At 37.6% G+C, this 25315-nt stretch overlaps 2 protein-coding genes across 3 annotated transcripts in view; one reads left to right on the top strand and one right to left on the bottom strand.

Annotated features, from left to right (window-relative positions):
• ORC3 (origin recognition complex subunit 3) overlaps window positions 1-7007 on the top strand; it is a 36277-nt gene extending 29270 nt beyond the window's left edge. For both annotated transcript variants that reach the window (XM_026726751.2, XM_087914396.1), the window contains exons 15-20: window positions 68-147; window positions 1263-1360; window positions 2753-2894; window positions 4169-4285; window positions 5493-5566; window positions 6802-7007. In XM_026726751.2, coding sequence (XP_026582536.2) covers window positions 68-147; window positions 1263-1360; window positions 2753-2894; window positions 4169-4285; window positions 5493-5566; window positions 6802-6907 — 617 coding nt within the window. In that variant the 3' untranslated portion in view covers window positions 6908-7007. The remainder of the gene's footprint in view (window positions 1-67; window positions 148-1262; window positions 1361-2752; window positions 2895-4168; window positions 4286-5492; window positions 5567-6801) is intronic.
• Window positions 7008-10733: 3726 nt separating this feature from the next.
• Window positions 10734-25208, bottom strand: AKIRIN2 (akirin 2). Its single transcript, XM_026726754.2, has 5 exons — window positions 24551-25208; window positions 15259-15399; window positions 13383-13532; window positions 11658-11729; window positions 10734-11423 (listed from the first exon to the last, which is right to left on the bottom strand). The coding sequence occupies exons 1-5, from the start codon at window positions 24753-24755 to the stop codon at window positions 11413-11415; spliced, it is 579 nt and encodes a 192-aa protein (XP_026582539.1). The 5' UTR covers window positions 24756-25208; the 3' UTR covers window positions 10734-11412.
• Window positions 25209-25315: the final 107 nt, after the last annotated feature.

Here is a 25315-nt window from a genome sequence, read left to right as displayed (position 1 = left end):
TTCTTTCCTCGGTTGGATCCTTTATGGAAGATAATTATACTTGCTGTTTTTCTTATACAAATCACAGAAGCCAATGGTGATCAAGAAAAATCCATATCCTCACTGGAAGAGCTTCAGAAGAAAACAGATCTGTATCATCTTCAAAAGGTCAGCATATTTAACTGTTGACTTTGTGATTCTAATGTTACTAATAAGTTGACTGGTATATATAATATACCCTCTGAAATTAAAACTAATAAAGGAAGACATTTCAGCTTGAACCAAATGCAGGATTTTAATATATCCCAACATGGGAAGAGAAAATGCTTCTCCAGAGGGTACTTATTAGTTGCTCTTTACCATGCTTGCACCGTATTTCTGAATTATCTTAATACCCATATACATTACATATGCAAGCTAACTAATTCTGGGGTCAGTTTCAGTTTTATTTTGTAAAATTGTTTCTTTCTGGTTTCCTCTCAATCTCTTTCTGCCCTGCTTGTTATTCCTTACATTATTTACAAAAGGAAAAGAGGACATTGATGAAGTTTGTACATGTGTGTGTGTGTATGTTAATTACCTGTTTTTATTTTTACCAGATTCTCTGATTATATCTCATATGCATGTAGGTCTGCTATAAAAATATAACAGCCAGTCCAGTAAGAATAATAGTAACAGCTCCAGGTCTCCTATAATCAAGTAACTGGAGAAATGGAAAGACAGCCTTTGCCTGGCTGGCCAACTATGGTGTTGTTCAGAAAGACAATTAAAATGGTTGCTTAGATCACTGTGTTTTATTTGTTCTTTTTGTAAAGGAATTGTGTAACTAAGAGGTACACTTTAATATCTAAGAACCATCCAGTATTTCTATAGTTGTTTGCTTTTGTTAGATTTATGTTCCCCGTTTCCTGCAGGAGCTCAAAGTAGCGTATATGGCACTTCCTTTTCCCACAACCACCACTCTTTGCAGTAGTTTTGATTGAAATATTAACTGGCTCAAAATAACTCAGCAAGCTTCCATGGCTAGAGATGGACTTGAACCTTAATTTCCCAAGTTATAATTTAATACCCTAATCACTTCTAGCTTGGTCAAAGTATCTGCATTTCTGTATGATCAATAGTTGCAAAAAAAAAAACAACTGGTGCTAATTTAAAGAATAGACGTTTCTTAAACAATTGAAGAAGCAATTCAAAGGACATTTGGCTGCACACATACAAAAAATCTGCTTAGTACATAATGTGGAAATGCCTATGGAGATGATCAGTACTGCTTTGTGTTGTAGACTTTGTTGGAGATGAAAGAGTCAAGGAGAGTAAAGAAACTAACACCATTTGAAATGCTCCGTTTTGAAATTGTTGACTTTATAGATGGCCTTGTGAGGTGAGTATTGCTTTTTTCTAAGGAGCTTGTGAAATCCATTTTGTCTGTTTCAACCTTTCCAAAGGAAGGGAAAAATTTTGCTGAATTGAAGATTGGGTCTGCAAATAAGTTGGTAAGGACTAGTGTTTGCCTATGGACAAAATAATTACAAAGCATGAGTAATATAGAAATCATTGCACAATTTTACATAATAAGTTTATTGGTAGGAAAAAGCTATGAATTTAATGGATTGTAGTTTATAAGGCAGTACACCAACATTAGAAAGAGAGGGTTTGGGGGCTGCAGATTGCCCAATTTGTCAAAAATATTTGGGACTAAATTATTAGATGTCTGCCACCAGCCAATTTGACATAATTGTTGAGTTCACTTCTGATCTCACACAGAGGCATGTTTTAATTTTTAGGATAAGGTTGCCCTTTATATTTAAGTGGCATTAAGGGTCCAAAATAAAATAACTATGACAAAGAAATGAGCAAGACCAAGGCAACCAATAAATTTGATCTTAATTTCATTAATATTTTAATTTAATTTAACATTAATCATATGCAGTTGATTCCTCCTTCTGTATTTAATAATTTTCCACTTCTGTCATATTCAACTTTATAATTTGATGGTAAATTTTCAGGATGTCCAAGGATTTCAGAAGCTGTAAACAATCTCCTTGCTTACTTTGATGATCATGTAGACAGTCTTTTCAGTGGTGGCTTTGCATTTATGGAATTACATTGCCTCAGTACTTTGGAGACATGGCTACAGTATTGTTTTTTGAGAACCACTATTCTTGGGAATGAGGGTTATAACAATATTGATTAATGAAGTTTTAAGTGTGACTTATTTCCAGTCTACATTTGACTTATGAACAGTCTTCTAGGATAAGTCCATATCTTTAAAAATAATATTCTGATTTGAGCAAAAGGAAATACTAAAAGAATGAAACAAAAAGAATAGAAGCTGAGGAAATATGTGTTTATTAATAATATATTGCGGGATTTCGCAGGCCAAAAAAAGCTTATTCTGATTTTAGAGTGAAACCAGTTTTTAAAAATCTGATCCAATGTGTGGTTGCTCCAAATGAATAATAGAATTAAAATCTGAAGAGAGTATAGTGGAAATGGGCAGACATCGGTATTACTAAATAATTTTATATATGACTGTAGAATGTTTCTGTTTTAATTGAACTTGTCAGAGGGTTGTAGAAAATTTGATATCACTACTTTTTTAAAAGAGTTAACATTGTCTGTGAAGCCTGCAATTAAAAAAACTTTTAACACTTAAAAGCTAAAATTGGGTGTTATAACATACACGTTGCTTATTTTCTGAGGTTTATGATAGAATTAGGAGCTGAATTCAATAAATATCCTTCTCTCTTACCATTTTCATGTGCTATTTTAGGAATTACCTCACACCTGCAGAGATGCAAACATTGCATGAGGTGATGTATTTCAGTGCAGCTAATACCATCCGAGAACATTTAAATGCCACCCCACGTGCTGCTCTTCACACTGCTCTCAACAATCCATACTTTTATCTTAAGGTAGGAAGTAAGAGCAAGGCAAATAGTCTTGTAGCCTCATTTCTTGTCACACACAAACCATTGAAAGTTGAATAATTTGATCTGTTTGTCCATTTCTCATGCCACTGTGTTTTCCACATTAGTTAAAGCTGTAAGAGCTCTGCAACCTACTAAGTACTTCCTTGTCTTCACTTATCAAGGATTCTAACATTTCCCCCCCTAAAAATACAGGAGTCTGATCCTAAGCAAAATCTACAGCAAACATAACATTTTAAATACAAAGAAAATAAAGAGACTTCTCAGAAATCCAGTAGCATTACTATTGTGGAAACATTCTAAATCATTAGGAAAATGTCGGTAAAATATTTCTCCGTATCATTTTATTATTGGGAAATTATGATAAATTTATAGATATGTCCTTGGAGGGGGAGGGTCAGCGGCTGACCCAGCTGATCCCCATGAAAGCTAAGCAAGTCTACACCTGATTGTACTTGAATGAAAGACCATTAGAAAATTCCTAGACTAGAACCAAACTAAAAAAGAACAATCTAGAAGAAGCCACAGGCAATCTACTCCTTCATTGCTGCGAACCAGAGGAATGTGACAGAGTAGTTACAGCCACACTGATGCAAATATGTGTTTACTAGTACACAGATGGCAAAATATTTAGACATTGCTATAAAGTACTACAGAAATCTCCAAGATTTTGTACCGAAATAACACTTTGGAGCAAATGTTAAAAATCATGCTAACTTCCCTGTATTTGTTGCTTGTGGCTACAAAAAAATAATAATTATAAACAGGATAGTTACAGCTCCTGGAGAGGATATCTGGACCACTGACAGCTCAGTCCAAGGAACTCTTACTTTGCAATCCTAAGGGCATCCCAGACAGTAGGGAATAACTGGACACATACATGAAGTTTAGCTTGGTTGGCTTTATCCGAGATAGTTGCCTTCTGCATTAAAAAAAAGATTTTTTCTTCCTGGCATCTATTCCAGTGAGCCAGAGGGGCGAGAAAATTGATCTTGTAAAATGGAATGGACGAGTAAATAGCCCCATAAACAGAAACAGTTGCAAATTTTCCCTTGCAACTGCCTGGCCTGCTGTAATTACATTGGGGGGAGGTTGTCGCTGTTTTTTAAGGTTCACTTAACACAGCTTTGGGGAAATTATGCCCGCATTAGCACTGTGATGTTGAGAAGCTGCCATGTGCATTAGAGCACACCAGTTATAGCTGGGATGAGGGTATCATTACCACATCAATCACAATGATTGTGAATTTTATTTATCAGGATGACGCCTTGAAATGTGGTGCAGAATCCATTTCTGGTGCAGCTCCTGATATTTGTATAGCATACAAGCTTCATTTGGAGTGTGGCAGATTGATTAACCTGGTTGACTGGCTGGAGGTAGGTAAAATGATTCAGTGGACATCTTCTATTCTTCTGGATGTTTTTTTAAGCCGCTCATTCATGCTATTAGATTCAGTATAAAATTCTACAGTGCCTTCAAATCTAATCTTTATACCAGTATAAGATTCACAATTCCAAGTTTTGATGATATTTTATTACTGAAGAGCAACTACACATCATTGGAGTTTGTTTTAAAGGACAGGGAGATGCTCCTTAATGGGTTTAATTTTCTGGAGGAAAATAGCACAGAACGTGCCTTCTGTTTTGTGAAGTTGGAACTTTGGGGAGAATGGAAACAGTAACAGCTCATTGTTCCCTCTGGCAAAATGAAGGAAAGGTCTCTTCATTTCTTTGTGAGACCCAGCTAGTGCCACCTTTTCTTCCACCAAGGTAGAAGAAAGGCCATGAAATTTTTCCTTTCATGAACTGGATTTTTGCAGAATATGCCAGCCATAATTTGTTGCTCCTTTTTGCAAAAACGGGAGGGAGAATAAAACATTTTTATTCTTTTTGCAAGCAATTGCGGTGTTTTTCATATTTTAACTCATAGGAGCAAAGTCAGTTTTCTTTCATCCATAGGAAGTTATTTTCTGCCTTTAAATTTGGGCAAGTAATTTCTGGAGTTTCTCACAGCATCCCAATAGAAATGAAAAAAAAAATTTCTCTTCAGTTGTGGTAAGAAGATAATAGCTTTACTTTTTCCTGTATTGCTGCTGATTTTGGCATAAACACAATTTTCAAAAATGTTCTATCTATGGAGAAAAAAAATAGAGACTGAGTTTTGTTGGATACCTGCAGTAGCCTCAGGCTACATTCCTTTAGCAAATAGCAAAAACAACCAAGTTTAGAACTATAATGGATAAGAACCGAGACGAATAATGAATGTGGATAATAAAGCCAATCTTGTACCTCTGCTTAGGATTCTCATTTGCTTTTGTTTCATCTTTATGGTTACCCACTTAATTTAGGATGGAAACTATTTTGCAACTTGCGATATTTGTTCTGGAATTTAATTGAAATATTTGAGAATCTTGTTAGGCAATACATTTATATTTTAAAAAATCCCACATTAAAATATATATAGGTATTCTCTCTGTTTCCTTGTTCGTCTTTGATGCCTCTTACAATGACAGTGTAATATGTAAGCTAGGATGTAACTTTGTACAACTTTTCCGAATGCTTTTATAACACGTTATTTCTCTAGGCTTTTTCAACAGTTGTAACTGCAGCTGGAAATACAGATTCCACAGTCAAAAACCAGACAGATGACATTATCCAGTATCCTTTTTTTGATATTCTTCTAAGAAAATCTATCTGCAAACCACAGTATTTCTCTCTGAAAATTATCTTTAGATTGTAAAGAAAGAGAGCAAAGTAAAACATTTTAGAGATTACACCAAGCTAAGGATTGGTTAATGTTTTAGAGGATGAAATCAAAATTCAGAATAACCTTGACCGATTTGAACTGTATGCCAAATCTGGGAGAATAATGTTCACTCTGACAAGTATAAGGCTATGCACCAGGGTTGGATTAGGGAAACCTGGGCAGCAGTATGAACACCCTAGAGCTACCAGCAGACCACTAGTTAAACACAAGCGAAATGCAACAATGAAAGGAAGCCCAATAGAATGAGCTTTATTCTCTCCAAATCACAGAAAATACTTGTGTTGTACTGGTTAAATTGCATTTGAATTATTGCATCTATTTTTGGACATTAAGGGAGTGGGTTCGGAAGACCTCTCCCTGGAAGATAAAGGGATCTAAAAGGTGTAGAAAACTTTGGACATATTATTTTGTACAGGGAAGAAAAAAAATCAGAATTCAGTTGGAAGGCAGTCCCTCTGGCAAGAGCTGTTTAGTGATGGAGTAGCCTACTGAGAACAGCTCTGAATTCTCAAGGTTTCCAAAGAGGTGCTGAATGATATAATTTAGTGGCTTACTGCACTGAGCATAGGATGTTTGACTAAACCACCTATATCTCTTTGCTCATACACATCAATTCTGTTTTGCAGAAATCTTTACAATTTCTATGTGTAACAGAGCTCACCCAGTCTTTGATTTAGGTGTGATCTTCCCATGCTAATATTTCAGCATTTAATTCAAATGAATGCTGCTGTTTCAGATTAGTCTACTATATAGTAGCATGCAAGGTGATCTACTGAGAAATCTGGAATGTTAACAGGTTAATGAGGAAATAAAAATAACTTTCTGGGAACTTTAGGGCAGGTTATTGAGGATGCTGAGCGGTACACGCAAGCAGGAAAAGGGGCTTTATCACAGAGTAAATAACCTACCCTACCTAACCTATTCTTGAAGATGAATTCTAGAGATATCCAAATTTGCCATGTTCGTTGAAGATGTATTACTTGGTAGACTGAGCATACATGTAGGGCTATTGCAAAGAAAGGTGAGCAATCTATAAATGTGCTAAACTGTGTTGTAAACCATCCCAAATTTGTTCTGATTGAATCTTGATTGATGGAAATGCCATTTCCTTGACTAAAACTCCAAGTGCTCGGTTCATTAGAGCAGTATCAGAACTGGAATTTTTGGGATTCATAAAACCCACAAAACAGAAAACGGATCATGTGGCAAGGCTGACATGGGGCAGTTGTTAATATGCAGTTTTTGTGCAAATAAAAGCTAGTCTATGAAACGATTCTGTAGTAGTAAGAGAAATATTACCCACTGTAATGGCAATAAAAGTATACAAAATGACTTCCTGGATTTTGCTTCTTTTCTAAGTAGGCATAGAAGTATCTACTTGCATAGAAGCAAGATAACAAGACACATTTGGGATTAAGATAACTTTTTAAGATTTTTCAAGCAGGGGGTGCCAGTTCAAGGCCATCTCTTCATCACTTAACCATCTATTTCTATTTTATGTTTCATCATGCTGAATAGTTACTTGGACAATATATTTCCCTCCCTTTAAACTATTCTTTGAACAGTCTTTAATTTTTTTCTGTTATTTTATTTTTTGTTATTTTAAAACCAGCTATTTATACAAGATAGCTCTAAATTGCAACACATGCTCAATCTGGACAGTTGATGCTTAAATTTCTGTACACGGAGAAACTGGACATACAGCTGAAACTCCTAAAGTTACAAAAAAAAGGTTAAGATTATCCACATACACTCCCAATATGTAGCTGACCTTGGTTCACCTGGTTTATTCACTCTTTTCAATTTATTGCTACCTTCCATATTATCAAGGCAGCAATTTAGATCACTCAGGCTTCAAAAACACAGGGTTCCTTTTAGTTGGCAGCAGGGTTGCAAGCACTTCAAAAGTGCACGCTTCCAGACTTCCCTCCCAGCTAGGAAGAAATGCACTAGAAGAAGCTGCTAATTTAAGTCAGTCTAACCTTCAATGAATAGATTCCTTAATGCCATGGTACCTTTTTTCAATCTTGTAGAGAAAGTAACCCCTCAGGTTAAAACAGTGCTTCTTTATAGATCACACTATACACACTTCATTCAGGTTAACTCATTTATGCACGGAAATATGTCATATAAATTTTAAGTGAAATCTATGTCCAGCTGTATGACATTTCTAGCCACATTTTTAGTTCAATTAGAAAGTTTCATTCATACTAGAACTGCAACCTTAGAATCAATTCCCTGCTACTGTATCATGTACACACCCTACCTCTTCTCTGAAAACTTTTGGTGTTCATGCAGGTTCTCAATTTTACCTCCACAATAATTCTATAAAATGGAATGCAAGAGGATGCAAGGATGCAAGAGGCCCAATGTAATATGGGTTTCATGTAAATTTTGAGAATTTCAACCTAAGCTTTCCAGGTCCAATTTACAATTGTAATCACCACATAACATTAAACTACCCGTGTTTCCCTGAAAATAAGATTGGGTCTTATTTTCTTTTGGGCTTCAAAATAAGCACTAGGTTTTTTTTGGGGGGGGGGGGTCTTTTTTTTCCCATATAGGAGGCCCACTTCTGCTTGTTCAGTGGGGCAGGAGGCTGTGTGATGCACCAGTGCTGCCGTGCACTGTACTAGTGCCGCTACCACAAAGCAGGGGGGTGGAGCTGCCCCACGCACCCCGCACAGGCCTACCTCAAGGCCCCCCCAGCCAGACCACCCACACCCCTACATATGCCTTGCCTCACGGTACCGGCTTCAGCAGCCCCATTCAGCAGGAGCCCACATGGCGATCGGCCTACTTCTGCAGCCAAAATGGAACAGGAAGGCAAGGGATGTGTTAGTGTTGCGGCTGCGAGATGGGGGGGATTGGGTGGAGCTGCAGTCCGCACTAGCCTACCTCAGGGCCCCTGCAGCCAGGCTACCCATGTCCTGACACCTGCCTTGCCTTGGCAACACACCACTTGACCTCCGGTTCCTTTGTGGCCACGAGCAAACAGAAGTGTGTTGGCGGGTCACGTAGGTTCCTGCTGTACATGGCTGCAAAGTGTTGGGGTGTGTATGGCCTGGCTGTGGGGGACCGGAGGTAAGCTGGTGCAGGGCGCGTAGGGTAGGTCCACCTCTATCACCTCATGGTTGTGGCTCTGTGAGCAACCAGATGGAATGGGTGGGTAACGCCACATATTCTTTAGCGCTCATTTTGGGGGTAGGGTTTATATTAGACACATGTGCTAGGTCTTATTTTTGGGATAGGTCTTATTTTCAGGGAAACAGTCTTTGAACATATTTTCAGTTTTGTTAAACTGACATTCTCAAACTAATCATTTTGGAATGTGGAAGGCCCTCTCAATAAACCTATTATCCCGAATATAAATTTGCAAACACATTTTTGCAAGGGACAGACACTGCAACTATTTGCAAGAAAAATGACATGTAAAGCAAATTGCCAATAATGCACAAAGAAGGCTTTCTTTACCATCCCATAGGGAGGTTTCTACTTGCAAGACTACCAACTGTTCATGAATACCGCTGCAGGAGAAGAACAGACTTAGCATTTCAGCATGTAAACACTTTAATTAAGGTACTATATTCCGGTGAACCTCCATCTGGTGCCCCTCATCCCCATATCAAATACATGTTTTACATCGCTTTCCAAAGACCTCAGAATAATTATCTTATAGTTCACAGACCTTAGGGAATCAAAAGCACTTGATCTTAGCAGCAATAACTATACCATGTGCTTTAAGTCAATTCTGTGGCAAGGTATATCCAACGGCTTAGCACTATTTCCCCTTTAGTTTTTCAAAGGTTCAAAGCCAACAATCCAGTGCAAATGTACAGCGGAAGTGTATTAAAATCCATGAATCAAAATGGCAGAATTTCTGTAATAGAAATCTTGTTAAAATTACATACGTGCCAGGAAGATGAAATACTAACTTCTTGCTTAGAATAATTTGTTTCAAAGCAAAGAGGTGAATAGATGGGTATTTAAATGCAAGATGTCTGGGAATCTCATGTAAAACATGAACATTAACATGAGAGTATAATTAAAATGCTTTTGTAGTGAATTCAGTAGCAGCAGCACTGTAAAAAGTCAATAAATGTAATGGATTCACTTAAGAGTGAAAAATAGTCCAAAAGGTCTAATCAAGTTTTCTTTATCCATATAAATGGCAACAGCTTTACAATCTTGCAGCTGCAAGCAGGAAAATCTGGTAACTCCCTAAAAAAAGGTTCACACATTGAATTCAGTCACAGTAACAGAAGTAAAAACCAATTATCCATTAAATAAGGTGTGTTATGGGAACATGTTCTTTTTAAACTTGGAAAACAAGAGCCACTGAGATAAACATTGAGGCAATTTTCTCCAACTTCAAATTGCTTTTGAAATTTTCAAAACCTTCTATCTGGGATGCAGAAAGTTTCTAAAAACATTAAAGTAGTTGCTCCTCAAAGGTATGCTGCTTCAGAAAGCATCTTGGTTAATCTCACATTTCTGAGATCAAAAAATATTCAGGCATATTCATTATGTAAGGTATGCCTGTGAGAAGAGGAACATGAAGAGATTATACCTGTTTCACTCATAATTTCTGCCAGCCTCACTTGCAGGAAGGTGGCTGCCTATAGCAAAAGCAAAAACCACCTTCTTTCAGTATCAGTGAAGGCTTTGCTAACAGTTTAGAAGCTTGATTTTTCCATGAGGAACAATACAAAAAGGGTTGTGACTACAGGAGGTTCTCCAGTGAAGGTTCACTTTTCTACATATGAGGATGATGAAAACTATGGAGGAATGAAGGTAGCATGCTCATACCCTCTTTGCTCATACAACTTATGTGAAAGGAATGCTTGTTGAGGGCCAAAATTACCTACAAAATCTTAAATTAGCCCTCTGCATGCCAGTCAACCTTAACAACAAAGCTTTCTAAAACATTCGTATCTATACCTTTCTTTCTGAACTATTGGCTAATAAATATTAAACATAGAAGATTTATTTAGTACACTCACATCTATTTTATTTGAATGATGGCAAAAATGCCATTTATATAGGTAAAAACACAGGTTAGAAGTAAATGTTTTATTCTTTCAACTAAATTCCAGTACTACAAGGGCAGTAAAACAATGATACACTGAAAAATTGCAGCAATAAACATTTGTTAAAGACTGATAGAATAAATAAAACCTACAAAAATGAGAACTTATATAAACCCATTCTTAACCCCCCCAAAAAATCATGGAATACAAAAATGCCCTCCTTCACTATTTCACAGGCAGTACTGTGGGCTATTTGCTTAGAAGTTGTCCAGGGATTCCATTCTAATTTAACTGTGAATACAACTTTGCAGTGCACAGTTATGAAAACCACACTAACTTCAGTCAGAAGTGTCATTCTACACTTTTATTTACACAACCAGTTAAGGGCAGAGTTCTAATACACCAGTTTTAATCCTTTTACTTTTCAAACTTATTAACAGAAGCCAAATTGTAATGATACAGCAAATGAGACCACTGGTATTAACAGGTAGCAAAGGTCCACATCCAGGTGGTACTGACATCAGGGAGCACTCCAAAACCAGTTGCTGCATAAGAGTGGTTGCCACTGACAAAAGCTTGAAATAACCAGTGTATACAGAGGAGGTGGGGAGGGGAGAGGGAATATGGCATTGTTGCAAGTCTTTAAAGGACAGCTTGCAACAACAGAACTAGGTTTCAGGGCTGCCCACATATGCAGAAAACATGATTCATGAAACATCTGAAAAGGAAAAAAGAATCAAGTCAAGAAATAATATAACCAAAGAATTTACACAACTAAAGCTCAGCAAGAACCCAGTTGAAACTATATCCCTGTGAAGATCACTCCACATTTGGGATGATTCTACTCTTAGAAAGAAGAGTAGAAAAGTGGAGAATTCCACTCCACTCCATTCTATCTACTTTCTCAAGCCACCAAAATCTAACATCAAGGGAGATAGCTTAAAATACTTACAACTTGCAGGCTGTTCTCCATATCGTCGCATGATCTGATCATGCGTAAACTTCACAAATGCGTCATACTGTTCTGTGATCAAGGAATATTTAAAGTAAGGTACCATATATAAAAGTGCTTCTTTACAAGACAACACAAGGAAAATATCCTTTATTTTCAACAGTGCATCCAGAGATGGAATTCAATGTTTAGCATACACAGATGAATGTGCTAGCTGAAACCTGAATCTTATTTTACTCCATGTGCCTTTAAAATTTGTTTTTAAGGTTGTGGTATAATCTGAAGAAATACTGAGTGAATGTCAAGGGGATGATGAATTGCCTTCCCTCATGAAAATAAACCACTACCCTATCCATATTGTATCAGCTCCTTCAGTATTATGACTAAACAATTAAGCATTTTCTCCAGTCTAGGGCTGCATATTTTGGATGACCTCAAAGGGTCACAAGTGGCATAGCCTAAGGACATAATGCCGCAGTATTTTATTACATTGTGGTTAGCACTGACAATTATTTTCTTAATTATGCAGAAAAGGCTAATAGTATGCTACCAAGATTTGACTAAAATATTTTCACTCAATAACATTTCCACTGCATATAATATATGGAGATATATGCAAATTTCTCAACTGCTGGCATAACAGTTATGTCTTTCCTTCATTTTCCACAAGGATAAATCATCCCTGAGGAGAATGCTCTATTGCACAATTGAAATCTTCTCATATAAAAGGAGATATAGTTCACTCTCTACATCAGGAGTGTCTAACTCAATTTCACTGAGGGCTGCATCAGGATTGTGTTTGACCTTGGGGGGGGGGGGGGGGGGGGGCGGAAGGCATGACAAGGGAGTATGGCCAGCTTGACATCACTTGGGACTCCCGTTTTCGGTCACGACGGCCCACCCAGGCTCAGTTTTCAGCCACGATAGTCTTCTCCAGCCCTCTGCAAGCAAAAATGGAGCTCGGAGGGCCATGCACAGCCTCCCCGAGCTCAGTTTTCGCTGAAAGAGGGTTGCAGGAGGCTGTCGTGGCTGAAAACGGAGCCCAGGAGTATCACACATGGCCTCCCAAGTTCAGTTTCCACTGGCAGAGGTAATGTGGGCTGGTCCTTTGCTGCTTCCAGGACAGGCCATACCTAAGCACCGCACGGGCCACATCTGGCCCATGGGCCTTGAGTTTGACACCTCTGCTCTACATTAAGGAAAACCCAGATTCTACCCTTATGTGACTTAACAAAAGTTGAAACAGGTGATTGACATCCTTGTTATTAGTGAATGATACTCAAAATGTAAGGAAACTTGCAGCATATATAGTAGTTACTGTTGGTATCTTAATATTTAGTCAAATGCTTCTCAAAATGTGAATTAATACAGAGTGCTGATACTTATAGTATCCCATCTTCCTCTCCATCCTCATCAACTGTAATTTGTCAAGCTAAGAAGCAGGCAACCTAGAAGCTACCAAATGTTAGCTAAGAACATTCAGAATTCCTAAACATTAATCTTAGTGTGGTTAAATATAGTTATAAACATCTTAAAAAACCTAAATGATTTCAAAGTTAAGTGGTGTAAATTAATCATACTCTTCCTGCAAAGCAAGAAAGGTCATTATTGAAACTAAACTATAGAAATTGCCACCCAGAAATATGTAGTCATACAACTCATATCAACAAGCCAAGCAACAGGATGGGAAAAAAATAGCTGACTTACATTTTGTTTTTATCATACCTGCAAGTTTTGTGGTCAAGATTTCTTCATACTCTTCACGAATTTTCTCTTCACGTTCTTTGAGCAAGCGTTCACAGATCATTCCAACTTGTCTGAGAGTAAAGAGGGGCTGTTCTTTTTTCAGTGGTGGTGACGCTGCAGATGAAGTACCTTTGAACAAATTATTTCCAGAGGTAATTCAAGTATGCTTTAGGGCATCTTCTAGATTAATGCAGATAATAGTTCACTTTAAAGTACTTTGAGAATCAGATTACAATCATATAACTTAAATTCTAATTAAAATGACTGCATTTATAGCCTACTAGCTTTAGTACATTTTAAGTACAAGCCTCTGAATTATATGTTGGCTATATATTAAAATCAGTAATTTTTATAACTATAGAGCCATCTTATTGTAGTGAACAAGGCGACCAGACTCGAAACTGGGTAACCATGAGTTCCAGTCCTGCCTTTGACAGAAGCCAGCTGGATGACCTTGGGTCAGTCACTCTCAGCCTAGAAAGCAGGCAGTGGTAAATTACCTTCAAAAACCCTTGCTTAGAAAAATTGCAGGGACTAGTTTAAGCAGTCACTAGGAGTAAAAAACTGACTTGAAGGCTCACCCGAACACACACACACACACACACACACAAGTTAGAACTATAGAAGTATGTTGCTGTGAGTAGATGGCAATATAACTTTTCTAAATAAATAAATAAAGGTCTATCAGATGTAGTAACGGTATGTCAAATTTCCCATTCAGATGTTTTATTTACAAATGGCTAAATGTGAATATGACCCAGAATTCTCATGAATTTCACTCCCCAATGACCTCCTAAAGATAGGAAAGGGGGGACAGATCTCACTAATTTTTCTTTCCCCTCACAGCCCCATTACATCAGCTATATTACTTTTATTAGATGTACATCCTGCATTTTCTCTAGAAGCTTAAGGAGGCATACCATAGAGTAAAATGGTTTGAGCAAGTGGCTAGCTCAAAAACAGCTTTGACAGGTGAAGGTGAACTAGAACATGGATCTTCCCAGTCTTAATCTAGCACGGAAACAACCAGATTACATTGCTTCTCCTTGATTGAACCACGATTAGGCAGCCTCATAGCAATGTTCCCAGGGAAGTGACAATGGATAGTTAAAAAGCTTGAGCAATTAGTAAAATTATTTTTCTTTCCAGTGAGGCTTAGCATCGTTAAGAGTTACTCCCAAAAAATGAAACATCAATTCAATTCATTTCTGAATTTATAAAATATGGGTTATTCCAAGTCCATTTATCATGCAAAATTCATTCAACAAAAGATGGGGAAAGGATATAACTAAAATATTATACATTGTTAATAATTTAAATATTACTCCAAGAACCTAAATGTTGTAAAAATTTGAAGTTGTAAGTTGCATAACGTTAAGGCAGTAACTGTGAAGACTGATGAGGAACCTTCCCATTGGTGGCCATATCTTATGCATTGCTTTGCCTTCCAAGGTGATGATGTCCCCAACCTACAGGCCCTCAAGATCTTTCTATTGCATATATATGGAAACTAATAATTCTTGGGCTTAATCAGATTTGTTGATGTGGTTTATATTGTTTTGCTTATACTGTAAACTATCTCAAACCTGTAAATTTAACAGACTGTGTCTCTTTTCTTTCTCATTACTGCACCAGCCTACCCTACAAGTGTGTTCTGGAAGATCTCTAACACTGAAAGGATGGCTCAAGCTGCTGGAACACCAAAACCTGTTCTGCAAGCAGTATCTATTCAGCTGGATAAACGTCATTACATTTTAACTTAAACTCATTCTAGTAATAATAATACAGCACTGTGATTCTTTTGATTCTCTGTTTAGAGAAAAACACAATCTGACCCAAATTCTAAAATCTTCACCTGGCAAAGCTGGTCCAGAAAGGAGAAATGCTTGTGACTGTGCATCAGTAGAACAACAAGGATCTGTTTGGTGAAAGTTTTCTAGATGTCTTCTCTTCTGCATGCGTTTGTATTCCTGTTTTATATTGTACAGAATTTGCTCTAGAAAAAAGAAATATATTGAATATGATTATGAAGTCTAACTCAATCATTTCAAACAATTTTAAATAAGAGAAAGTACTCTAATGAATGGCATTAAAGGTAGTGTCAATTGTTTCAGAAGTTTAACTTATCAATTCAATTTATCAGCTAAAAATCATACTACAATTTCCAACCCTATTCACATCTTTCATATAGCTGCAAGTTATAGATGGAGATAAAGAAAACAGCATTATGCCCACTGATATATGCTTTCCCCTAGAAAATAGCAAGACAATTAGCAGAACATAACCAATACCTATGTCTTCCTTCCACAACATAACACTAGTAAAAACATAATTCATATATCTTTCCAAATTTGAGACCAAGAAAGGTATAAAACACACATTTTATTCCTACATGTGAATAATATTGTTCCATTGGATAGTTACGTTACATTACAGAAGCATCCACAGTTTTTGCAGTACAAGTAATCTTTGACTTACAACCATTCATTCAGTGACCATTCCAAGTTACAACAGCATTGAAAAAACTGATTTATGACCATTTTTCACATGACCTTTGTAGCATCCCCATGATCATGTGATCAAAATTTGGATGTTTGGCAACTGGCATGTATTTATGACAGTTGCGGTGTCCTGGGGTCATGTGTTCACCATTTGCGACCTTCTGATAAGCAAAGTGGTGGCTCCGTCTCTCAGGAACACCATTCCCCGATATTAGAATGGCCCCCTCACTAACACTCTTCCGAAAGGCACTGAAGATCTGGTTTGCCAGCAGGCCTGGGGAACCCAGAGAGGGATGGAGGGATGGAGCCCATCTGGTGGCTAGTGTGATCTGCTGTCGTCGGGGAGGGGAGGGAGAGTTGGTGTTTGAATTTTTGTTTTGTTTTTTGTTTTCCCAAATTTTGTCCTATTGTACTTTATTAATTTATTTGATTCTTTTTGTTAGTTTTTATTGTTTTTATTTTTATTTTTTGTTTTAAATATGGTTTTACGTTGTGTAAACCGCCTCGAGTTGCCATGGGCGAATAGGCGGCAATATAAATTAAATAAATAAATAAATAAGAATGGGGAATTGACTTAACCGTGTTACTACTTAACAACTGCATTGATTCACTTGTGAGGCAAAACTCACTTAATGACTGTCTTGCTTAGTAATGGAAATTTTGGACTGAATTATGGTCTAAGTCCAGGACTATCTCTAATTGTTCGCTGCATACGTATCTTCAATAAGAGCAATCAAGTATATTTTATATTGAAGATACTATATTATTTCATCCAAAGCAGAATGTCTACAGAAGCAACCATTATTGTATTGCAGTGGTACCTTGGTACTCAACTGCTTTGAAACTCATTGAATTTGGTACTCAACCCATTGTGACATGAAAATTTTGTACTGGTACTCGTTGGGTACTCAAGGAACAAGCTAGAACTTGTCGGTGTCAGCTGCCATGTGATTCACTACATTATTCCTTATGGGAAAATTTTTTTGACTTCTGCAACCAATTAAGGATGAGTACCAAGGTACCACTGTTATTTGAGAATCTTTCTTGTTCATGACCAAACAAGTATATTTTTGCATGCCTATTATATCTCCAAGAACATTTAATTGCTTCACAGAAAACTTTTCATGCTATGGACTCTTATTCATTCTTACAGCCTTTCCCAACGGAAGCTTAGTTTAACAATTATAAACTCAATAAATAATTGTATACATTTATACCCAGAAAAAAATACTGAAGGGGGAAAGAAAAACAGTAAAAACAATCTCAGATGTACAATCTTCTAGCTAGGAAATCTCTATACTTAGAAAACTATGAGCCACTATTTTACAATAATGAACTTTTTAGGCAAACAAGTTCAGTTATGGGGCATTGGAGACTACAGTGCACATAAGGGTATCCAAATCAGCAACATGAAGCTTGAAGGCGCCAACTAGCCACCCTTGCTAATATTATTAGCAAATCTACACTTATTATTGAAGTGTACTCTATCCACACTGCTAAAGGCAGGAATCTTATTCTCCCCCTTAATTGTCCCATGATAGCAGCTGCAATTCCTCCCACTAAAAGGGATTATCAGTTCTACAGTTTTTTTTATAATTACTGTAGAAAAGCTACCAACTTGCAAGAATCTGGTTTCATCTTGATCACAAATCTATGAAATATGCCTTCATCAAATCAGACTCACAGTTTCCCTGTCAGGGCATATAAAAATCATTGACTTTTTAAATAAAATAAAACTATTTTATAAAAATGGATTTTAAAAGGTTCTGAGATAGTTCAGAAAATGATTAGAATTCAAAAGGTAATCTGTAATTATATTCTAGGGTACTAAAAATATGAGAACAGTTAACAAAATGCTGTAAAAGTGCAACATCAACTAAAAGATATGTATATGATGAAGTACATCTGGAAAAGGGGTAAAAATTTGACCATGACTTCAAAAATAAAGTAAAACAAAATGATGAACAGACTACATTCCTGAATTTGAGGAAAAAGCTTTTATCCTGAAGTATGTCATCAAAATGTTTAGTATACAGTTTTGTCAGAGATAATGAATTCATCTGAGATTTTAAAAAATCCAAAGAAATGATTATAAGCATACATGGTTGCAGTATTCCATTAATATAGCAACAGAATTTGGTGCTTTATAAATGTAATTAGTTTGTAGCAGGTGTCCTGAACAAAACAGGAAAATCTAAATTAATTCTCCCAAAATGTATTTGATGTAACACTTGCTATTGTTTTAAGACTGCTGGCTATCACAATTGTTGCAGGATCCACGTGATTTAAAAATATAAATCAAGATCCTTTAAAACAAATTAAACTTGAGCTGACAAGCAGAACAAATCCTGAAAACATCATCCCAAATAAAAAAGAATACTTTTTCTAAGCCTGTTTTCTCATCTGAAAAGAACCATAGCATTGATTTTCTCACTTAGACCACTGAAATATGCAATTATCAGGGTCAATATTCCAACACAGGGCTAAAGATTGCTGATGAAATTTTTAAAAGCCATACAACTCCAGTGACCAAACTTCTATCAGCAACAGACAATTCTACTGGTACACAAAAAATCTGGAATACATTCAAAATACAATTACAGCAAACCTTTCTTTTCAGAAAAAAGCAATAAATCTTGTATTCCTCTTATCAAAGAGGAATAATTTATTACCAAAATCTAACTTGTATTTTAAGATACACCCCAAGGGGGATGATTATTTAAAAAAATAAAAAATGCTTATCAAGATTTTGTTAAATATTACCTTTCTTCAGAAAACAAAAACATAATACAATTTTAAAGATGGTTGCTGTCCTATATATAATTGCAAACTATTAATTCTCATCTTTGAATTTAAGTTGATTTAAATTGTATTATTATTATTATTATTATTATTATTATTATTATTATTATTATTATTATTATCATCATCATCATCATCATTCTTCCAGTACACTGGAGAAACAAAAATTCTGAATGTTGATCAATTTATATTAAATTTTTATCAAATATCAGATGCATTTTCACTATAAATGAGAAAATCTTCCTAACTAATTAAAATATTGTGGTTTGAATTATCTGAATTTGAATAATTTAACTATTTAAGTGTATTGAATTAAATCCTTTCAATTTCCTTTATAAGACTGTTGTTAAATGCTGCTAGATAATGAGCTTAAACAATATGCATGCTCATGCAGATTTGCCATCAACAGGGAACACATTAGGATTTTTCAAAGATTGGCAAAGCTAATGTCAGGAAGGCAAAAGCTTGAAATGAGATTGCTAAAGAATGATAAGAACAATATTGAGGGCTTCCTGGATATATGGTGAAGAACCAAATTACTGAAGGAGACAAATTATTCTCCTTAAAAAAAATGGGGAAAGGAGAAACTACAGACTAATTAATCTAACACTGATGTCTTCTCATAATATATTTTATTCAATATATCATACCCCAATTTTCTAGTGACTCAATGAAATATGATGCAACGTTGTTCCATTTCAATAATGTAAACATTGTTCCATCACAATAATGTAAACAGCACCACTTCCACATTATGCCTATTATTTTGCCATCTATAACCTCAGTTTCCCTTTGACACATAAATAGCTTGACATTTTCAATGTATGTTACACTATTATTACAAGTGTCATTATTATTTAGTAATCAGTGTATATACAGCAACAAGACATATTAGTTCTTCAAGACAATCAAGTGCTCTTCCAGGTATAGCATCCTTGATACTGACTATTCTTGCTTCAAGCAGTACACATAGAACTGACTTTGTGAGGTGGATTCATGTCAACCATACTAGCACAATAGCCAGCATTTTGTTTAGTACGGATTTTAATTTTTAAGAAAAAGGAAATCTAGGAAAAATATTTTAATATATAACCCAAATTATTATCATTCTGATATTATTTAAGTTAGATATTAAATACATAATTTTACTTTTGGAATAAAATAAATATTGAAGAGGATATTTAAAATATTCAATGGAGACTTAAACTGGTAAAAAAAATCAACTGACATAATATCTATACACTCAAGTTGATGCAAAGTATGGTGCATCTCACATAATAAAGGCAAATACTGTTATCAACACGTCAATAATATTTCTAACTAACTTTACTAATTTTTAATTGTGAAGTACCAGGCTTTCAGCTTTTCAAATAAGGCACCACCAATATTGGGATACAAAGTACTAGGGGACTATTGTTCAACCAAGCCAATTTTAAAAATGTTGCAAAAGCAATTCACTGGAACAATGTCCTAAGACTTTGGCTCATATGACTACATAGGTTGCCAGAAGCATTTATGAATGGAAGCCAAGTCCATTAACACTGAATCTTGGCAGTAATTATTCCAACATTCCAAATATGCCCTATGATGGTTCAGTCATACATTTAAGTCATCAAATGATGGACATATGTGAACTAGTTTAAAACAGTTCTCACTAGATAATTTAAATGTTCAAAGTCGAGCAACTGTGAAAATTTTTGAAAGAGCTATATTCTAAATAAATGTAAGCCTCCATCTAGTAATTTAAAAACTTTATAATGCACTATATGGTTCTCATTAAAATGGATGTATCAAGAGTGTGCTAAGTCAAAATTCTCTTATTACACAAGAAATGATACTTCAATTCTGGGTATGTTTTCTTTTAAGTTCCTGAGTAAATCATGGGATTATTCCAGGTATATACCACACATATGATTGTAGCTGCAATGAAATGATTAGTAATCTATTATAAGGTTATTTAGTTGGAAATGGAACCATATGGTGGAATGAGTATGTATGTATGTATGTATGTATGTATGTATGTATGTATGTAAAACTGAGAATTCAGGAAAATCAGATTTAAATTCCTACTGAGCTATGATGTTTACTTGGTGACTTTGTGCTGATCAGTATAATCCAACCTTTCAAAGTTGTTGATGACAGCATAGCACACCCCTATTTTGATCTTTTGGGGAAAGGTATTGTACAAGTGTCATAAAGGTACAAATGTATTAATTTTATATTTTGTTAAATGAAAAACAGTCTTAAGTTTGATTAGGTGGCCTTACAAATCCAGCAAAATAAATAATTATTGAATTTACATTCTAGTTCTCTTTCCCCAAGTACCTCAAATCTCAGAAATTCTCTACTTTCCACAATAAAATTGAAGGAGTTAAGCCATAGAAAAGAACCCATTAATAAATATACTGTAATACAAATATAATCATGTTCATTTTTAAATAAAACTTTCAATTACTTTAGCATATAATCCTATATTTTACACATAGGCTAGTCCTACTGTTAAATAATTTACCTCTAGGTAAATATGCACAAAAATGTAATATATTTCACTGCATATTTTTCCATACACAACATTTAAAGATCTTACAGCTGGGAAATAATTTAGTAGATATTTTATTAACTACAAAAGTTGCATTGATCATTTAAAACTGACCTATTTTATGGGGAAGAGTGCTTGTGCTATTTATTTAAGTGAAGTATTGTAAATCATTGAATTAGAGCTCCCAGCATTCCACACTGTTGGCAATGCTGCCTGGATATTCTGGGAGTTGTGGTTAACATTATTTTGTCCATTGAATCTATAGAGTCTGCCTTGAAAATAAACATGCGATACAGAAATTTTCTAAAATGTTTAATGAGATATGAACTGCAGGCACTACAAATAGTAATACAAATAGTAGCACCTGTGTTTTGTGTGACATCTGTTTTCTATCAACTACCCCCATAATAGAAGTATGACAGCTAGCAACAAACTATGAAATATGCCAAAGGCATTCTGCAGTATCTATCATTCTTCAAATATCAAGTTATCAGAAATTAGTATTAACTAAAGCCATGCTATAACAGATTCATCAGCAAGGAACACCACACATTTCTATAAAAATCTACAGAATACTCACTGAAAATTGTAAATACAAATGTTGACATACCACAATTAACAATTAAAATATTTCTAGTGATGCTATACGTCAGGGGTGTCAAACTATGACATGTTGTTACCATGACACATCCCTTTCCCCCCTTAGCTAAAATGGAGATGGGCGTGGCCAGCACATGGGATGCATCCAGGCTGCGAGTTTGACACCCCTGCTATAAGTAGTAGAATGCTTCATTAGACATGGGTTAGACTAGATAATCACAAAGACCCCACCAACTTTTTCATTCTATGATTCTTATGATTCATTAGGCAATAACACTGTTATTCTTCCACAGCAAAGCTGTTTCAGGTGCAAATTTTCCTGCAAGATAGGTTCAACCAAAAGAGAATGGACATTTCAAAGCTGCTCAGTACGTTTTCATAGCAGCAGAGTAGAGGGGCTTGTACTTAGGATTTCCCTAGCTTTACCCAGTTCTCATTAGTTTAAATATATGCCTATCTTTATTAGATCAGAATGTTATACCATAATAGATTTTTTAACATGATGCAAGCATTTTTTTAGGCAGAAAGAAAATGAAAAATTGAAAATGTATTCATATATCGTGAACACAGACTTCAAAGGAACATATCTGAGTGACAGATTTTGTACAATACAAAATTATGTGTATGTGTGTGTAATTATTGATCTCCTGTCTTAATTAGGATCTTAGAAACCTCATTATTAAATATTTAACTACAAGGCTGTTTCTGCACAATTAACCTGTCTATATTCTATTTTAAATGGCATTGCTTAGCTTAGCCAACCACCCATTTATACCTTTCAACAGCGTTATTCTTTAATAGCTTTTTCCAGGAGCTCCTTATGTTTCAAAAGTGTGTTTTCCAATGACTGCAAGCTGTTTAATGACTTGAGATGCCTAGCTGTCCACTGCACCGAATCAATTTTAAACCCTTACTTACATTAAATATTAAGATGAATATTTCTTTCTACGTTCAGTGAAGTCACTCATTTTTATCTGGTAATAAACAGTTGGCTGCATTTAGTTTCAACAATGGTTACTTTATAACAATAATGAAGATACATAAGTTGTCCCACTGACTCTAAAAGCTGCTCACTCAGGAAATATTCCAGCATTTCTAGCATCCCATTAAATTCAGCAATAGCAGGTACATTTGATGGGATACTAAATAAATGCTCAGTGCTGTATCATCTAATCCTTTTCCTCAAATGCCAAGGAAGAATCAAAATATTTGCTTGCAGAATGTTAAAAGTAGGCTAAAGTTCACCCCAGTTTAGGGGTGCCAATTGTTACTCAATTTATAGGCCAGGATATTAGTATTTCAGATTGTAACCTGAAGTCTCAGGAGAAAAGATGAATATCATAAACTCTGACGTAATAATTTTAAAATGTCCATTAAAAAAGCATCCTTCAAAATCAAAGACATCTCCACAGTCTTATGCTCATGTCAAAAGAATTTACTATGTAAGCATATTTGTACAGTGTCACTCCTTACTAACATGGCAATGCCATCTATCTCGTAAACTGATGCAAAATCAACATTCCCAACAGGCAGGTAGCCTTTTAGATAATTATGGAATAAGAACTGTAGCCGTGTGAAAGGGGGGGGGGAGGCTTTTCTTAAAAGCCGAGATATGAAAACAATACTGGAGAAAAGGCCATTTACAGTCATTATGAGAAACCACACTGTGAGGTAAGGTGAGGTAATCCTCACCTTCAGAGGGACAACCCAGCAAGCCTCGGTTTTGCCACTAATTTGTCTTTGTGTGACATATACCCCACCTTAATCGTAGCTGCTACTCTAAACACACCCTTTATCCCTAAGCTTCAGGAAACGTGGGCACTCTCGGCCTTAAAATCCTAAGCTAAAGAGGAAGGGGGAGGCAGCTGTCCTCTCGTCTTGTAAGGCGGCCCGGCCCTTTCCCAAACGGCCTGGAGTGGGGTGATTGATGGCAGACCCCGACCAGGTCCGCCCCTCCTGCGCTGCGAAGCTCGGGGAAATGGCCCCCTCCGTCTATAATAAGCCCAGGCAAAGGAGCTCACGCTACTCCCCGGAGTTAATGGCTTCCAGCAAACCGATCGATCGGTCGCCCGCACCGGGAGGGGATCCAAGAAGGGCAGAGAGACCGGCGGGGGGGTGGCGGGGAGGAGGAGGGAAGGGCAGAGGAGGAGGAGAAAGGGGGCTGCTGCATTCGAGCCTTTCTCGGCTGAGGAGAGCACCGCCTCTCCCTCGCGATAACTCCCCAGTTCCTCTTTCTCGCCGCCGCACCAATACCTCTCGCACCGCCCAGGCCGGCCTTCTCCCAAGGGGGGGAGGGGCGGCAAAGGTGCGGCGGTGGGAAGCGTATTTCCCCCCCCCCGGCCGCCGCCGCTCCCAAACCGGCGCAGAAAGAAAGGCCGACAGTCGTGGTCCTCCTCCTCCTCCCAGCCCAGGACGAACCCCTTCGGGGGCCTCTCCCGTATTTGCCACTTCCCCACCCCCACCGCGGGGAGGGCGGCCATTTCCATTGTGCCGACACCGCGGCGAAAGTAAAAAAAAAAAGAAAAAAGGGGGGGGAGGGAGGGAAGGAAGGTGGCGACGGCTTCTGTGGGAAAGGAAAGGCCGGGCCCGACCCCCACCCCATTCGGAGGGGAACGAGCGCTCTCCCGAGGCTTCCGAGACTGTCTCTTGTCGTCCCCCTCACTCGTTCGCCCAACGCCCCTTCCCCGGCCCCACCCCTCTTTTACCTGTGGTGAGGCGAGTGGACACTTCCCCGAAGGGCGAAGGCTCCATGCGCAGGTATTTCTGCGGGGACGAGGCAAAAGAGGCCGAAGAGGAAGAGGCGGCGGCGGCCGAGGCGGACAATGGAGTGCAACGCCGTCGCTTCGGCGAGGCCGGGCTCAGCAAAGGGTCGAAATCGAGAGTCCGTTTTAAGGTCGCGCCGCACGCCATGGCCGAGCCGTTGGGGGGTGGGGAAGGGAGGGCGGAGGAAGAGGAGGAGGAAAAAGGAGAAGGGGCTCAGCAGCTGAGCCGGCCGGGCCTTTCGCACCGAAGGAGCGGCCAGAAGGACTGACACGGGGGTTGCGGAGGAAGAGGAGAGCTTCCCGAAGTGCCGGGTCTTGACAAACGCCCGGTCGCCACCGCTCTGCGCCGCTTCGGCTTTTTCCTGCCGGCCGCCGGCTCCGCCTGCGTCTCCAGGGAGCGGCCCGGAGCTTTGGGCCCGGCTCAGCTGGACTTGTAGGCTCCGCCCGCGGCAAATCCGCCCCGGGTCGTATCCGGGAGGGTGTCTAGGCCGGTGGGGGCGGCTTGACGGGAGGCTACCCGGCCTAGAGCCGCCGATGAAGAGCGATGACTGCGGCGGTGGCCGTCGCGCGTCTCTCTGTGACTCTTCCACACCAGCAATATGGCGTCAATAACAACGCCGCTGATTCAAAAACCAGCTCTCGCCAATGCGCTTGCGCGGCGTGGAGGTGGTGGCCGGCCTAAAGGATCAGGGGAGTTGTGGTTTATTT

The sequence above is a fragment of the Pseudonaja textilis genome, chromosome 1, assembly GCF_049901715.1.
Source record: "Pseudonaja textilis isolate UNSWEBS1 chromosome 1, rPseTex1.2, whole genome shotgun sequence".
Lineage (NCBI taxonomy): Eukaryota > Metazoa > Chordata > Lepidosauria > Squamata > Elapidae > Pseudonaja > Pseudonaja textilis.
This window is presented reverse-complemented; position numbering and strand designations above follow the sequence as displayed.

Bases quoted from the DNA above. Each gene is read 5' to 3' on its own strand.
- AKIRIN2 (XM_026726754.2), bottom strand. From the start codon at position 24,755: ATGGCGTGCGGCGCGACCTTAAAACGGACTCTCGATTTCGACCCTTTG. The intron at 15,400-24,550 runs GTAAAAGAGGGG...TCTTTTTTCTAG, and splicing joins GTCCACTCGCCTCACCACAG to AGCAAATTCTGTACAATATA. The intron at 13,533-15,258 runs GTGAAGATTTTA...ATTTGTTCAAAG, and splicing joins TTCTGGACCAGCTTTGCCAG to GTACTTCATCTGCAGCGTCA.